Genomic DNA, 3281 nt, shown 5'->3' on the forward strand with positions numbered 1-3281 from the left:
TAAGGTACAGTGGCCTTTAACCCCCACAAGGGGGAGAGAGACTAACGTATGAATGGGCATAGCGGAGGAGAGGAAAGGAGAGAGCAAGTGACTGATGTATTAATGGGCTGAGCAGAGGAGGGCAAAGGAAAGAGTGTGTGCGATTGAGAGAGAGAGATTGAGGTATGAATGGGAAAAAGGGAGAGAGAGTCCTCAGGGAGTGAGAGAATGAGAAGCTCCTCCTCTCTATAACATATTAATGGGCTTATTCACCTTACTTTAATAGCCTCTCCCCGTCCCACCAAGACCCATTTTTCAATATCGTGGGGACCTAGTTAAGGATAAGATTAAGGAAGACCATCATGAGAAAGAGGGGGGATAGGAATAATGATGAGGGATTAGGATTAAAATGGGGTGATTAAGAGGGTACTTATAGACTAAGGGGGTACTTATGGAAGAACAAAGAGGTGGTTGCTGATCATTTTGTTTTGCAAAATTTTTGCGACCCCCGGTTTTCGTTGTGGCTTCGTGTTGTTTGCAAATCGGATTTTTTTCACGGTTTGCCTCTCTTGATCTGCTTGCCTTTTCTTTTTTCGATCACGATTCGGTTTCAATCGGTTCGCTGCTGCTTGAACGCTTGCATTTCTTGCCCGATTCGCTGCTTTTATTGAACTCCTGGATCGGGACTGCAGATTATCAGCTTCTCAACTTCCCATTCGACGATTTTCATCGCTTTTGCGCTTCTTTTGCAGGTAAGATTCTCAAGTTTGCCAAGCGAATGTTAATTCTGTATGTTTTTTTCGGCCGCATTTGCTGCTGCTTGTCTCTTCTGCCAAGCATCAATGTTGAATCGGTGGTTTTCTAGGACGTGATTTCAGGCAAGCGATATGGCTGCACGCAATGCTTATCCGAAACTGAGGAAGCCTGTGTTTGTCAAAGTGAACCAGTTGCTGCCGGGCACTTCGGGACACACACTTGTTGTGAAAGTCGTGAGCTCTAACTTAGTTGTCCAAAAGGCACTGTCTAATCTGAACAACGTCCGCCATGTTCGGATTGCTGAGTGTATTGTGGGCGATGAGACCGGGGTTATCGTTTTCACTGCAAGGAACGAACAGGGTTTGTTCATCTTACCTCTGTCTTATTCCGGCTCTGACATCTAGACGTCCTGTGTAGAATTGTGTTTGGTCGCGCATTCTTTTCACAGTTGTCTGCATTATAATTGTTCATAGCCTTTCTCAGAATTTTTTATTGCCCGAGTTCTCCTTTCTGCTCTACAGTGGACTTGATGAAGGAGGGCGTGACTGTGATTTTGAGGAATGCAAAAATCGACATGTTCAAGGGGTGCATGCGTCTGGCAGTGGATAAATGGGGAAGAGTTGAGCTTTCAGAATCTGCTGCTTTTGTTGTCAAGGAGGATAATAACCTTTCTTTGGTTGAGTATGAACTCGTCAATGTAGCTGACGAATGACAGAAGTATGCAGTTACAAAGGGTCGGTTTGTGTTGGTAATTCTGATAACCGACTCAAACCTTAAAAGTGGGCGCAATCTTTTTTTCTAAAGAGATTTTTCATGTCGTAAGTGTTGAGATTGGAGGAATAAGCTGGCAGCTATCAATTATGGACAGTGGGAGATTGGTAATCTGGAGAAACGTCTGCTGAAGCAAGGTTAAGTATGGTTCTCGGGCAAAACTTATTGCGGCCCTTGATTCGCTTATATGAGGGATGTTCTAAATGATGCAGTTTTTTTGGCCACGTGAGTGAATCTGCTGAAATTTTGCATAGAAATTGGCTGAATTGCAAGATGCGCTTGCCTATTTTGAAGGATCAGGAGGAGAGTTGCATATTTAGGAAAAGGAGACACTCTGGCTGTTATTTCTGGTCGCTAGAAGACTTGGGCGTAATTATTCCAGAGACTTGGAGCTGAAGTTTGCAAAAGAAAATGACAATTTTGCATGTTAGTATTGTTACAAGTTGCGTTTGATGTCACAATGGATCGCAGTGGATCTTACAAAGAGTTTCAGACGTCATACAGAATCAGCAGTTGATGTTGCTGTTATTGCAATAGTGGTGAGTTTAGGGTGGAACTGGCACGGCAGCTGGGAATTGAACTGAAATAGTGTTGAGGAGTATTTATCTGAGTTTTTAGTTGATTGTATGTTCATGAAACAAGATGTATCTGAGTTGTATTGTCAGCTCGCTGTTTTGGGCGAAGGAACTGGGGTTTTATACATGTTGGATACTTAGCAAGTCTTAATAGCTTTATTTAGTTGGTGTCTTGTGTTTTTATACAGATCTTTCAAGAGTCAAGCCTGATTTTTCAGCTGTGGTTTACTAAAGAACGGGTTTTGGATTGTACTAATTGGCTTCTCCCTCTCCCTGGCATTTAGTTTTTGAGCGGTTTCTGTTCCTGGAGATTAATGTGTTCGTTTTTCAAGGCATTCTTTCTCTTTCAACCTTGGCCTTAATTACGGCTTTGTATATTGCATGTTATTTGATAATGTCTGTTGCACCGCTATTGCTGGCTCGACTTCTTTTGTCAAACCTGCCAAAATTTGGCTTCTGTGACTTGTGAAGAATCCATTCATTTCTTTAGCATAGCATGTAGGAACAATCAGTGGATTTTGGGTTTTGGGGAAACTTCATTTTTCTTGGGACAGCGGTGTAGGAGCAAGCAATGGATTTGGGGCCGTCTGGGAATTTGGTTTGTGAACTCGTGCATGCATGCATATCAAAAAGCAATATGAGGTGTTGTTATGCATGCATTGGTGTTATATCAGTGTTTGATTATCAAACAGAAGTTTGTTGCTTATAGTGCTGAACGTGTGTTGGCTGCTCCCAGAGACAGTTGAAACCTCCCATGGGCTTAAGTTGTATGTGTATGTAAAGTGTAGAAAGTACATCAGGCTGCTGACTAGATAAAGCATCTCCAGCAGCAAAACTCTCTCTCTCTCTCCACCTCTCCACATATGCTTGTGTTTGATCCCTGATTGACGTCTGATGAGTTGTTTTGGCTTAAAACTCTCTCCTTTCTCAAGAAATCCGCCATGCTCTCCCACTAGGTTTTGTAAACCTAGGTCACAGGTGGGTCTTGGTGGTTGAACGTTCATGGTTTTGTGTGCGTATGTTCAATCCTTGATTGACGTTTGCCGAGTCGTCTCGGCCGCCTCTCTCTCTCTCTCTCTCTCTCTCTCTCTCTCTCTGTGTGTGCGTATGTTCAATTCTTGATTGACGTTTGCCGAGTCGTCTCGGCTGCCACACTCTCTCTCTCTCTGTCTCTGTCTCTCTCTCTGTGCCTCTGCACAT

At 43.3% G+C, this 3281-nt stretch overlaps 1 protein-coding gene across 3 annotated transcripts; it reads left to right on the plus strand.

Annotated features, from left to right (window-relative positions):
* Positions 1-454: 454 nt before the first annotated feature.
* Positions 455-2194, plus strand: LOC147890996 (uncharacterized protein At4g28440-like). 3 transcript variants are annotated; one of them, XR_015542590.1, is made up of 5 exons: positions 455-537; positions 672-731; positions 845-1095; positions 1257-1643; positions 1807-2194. XR_015542590.1 is itself a non-coding variant. In XM_087389463.1 (4 exons), exons 3-4 carry the CDS (start codon positions 867-869, stop codon positions 1445-1447), a joined length of 420 nt encoding a protein of 139 aa, XP_087245589.1. In that variant the 5' UTR covers positions 455-537; positions 672-731; positions 845-866; the 3' UTR covers positions 1448-2194. The 3 variants fall into 3 exon arrangements, 2 of the variants coding, with proteins under 2 accessions (XP_087245589.1, XP_087245590.1); XM_087389463.1 differs by having other exon boundaries at positions 1257-2194; XM_087389464.1 differs by having other exon boundaries at positions 461-537; positions 858-1095; positions 1257-2194.
* The last annotated feature ends 1087 nt before the right edge of the window (positions 2195-3281 follow it).

This window comes from Dipteris shenzhenensis, chromosome 18, assembly GCF_047967505.1.
Source record: "Dipteris shenzhenensis isolate YYH24624 ecotype China chromosome 18, Dip_SZ_1.0, whole genome shotgun sequence".
In the NCBI taxonomy this organism is placed as follows: Eukaryota; Viridiplantae; Streptophyta; class Polypodiopsida; order Gleicheniales; family Dipteridaceae; genus Dipteris; species Dipteris shenzhenensis.

Coding starts and splice junctions, on each gene's coding strand:
- LOC147890996 (XM_087389463.1), top strand. CDS start 867: ATGGCTGCACGCAATGCTTATCCGAAACTGAGGAAGCCTGTGTTTGTC. Junction 1,096..1,256: donor CACTGCAAGGAACGAACAGG/GTTTGTTCATCT, acceptor TCTGCTCTACAG/TGGACTTGATGAAGGAGGGC.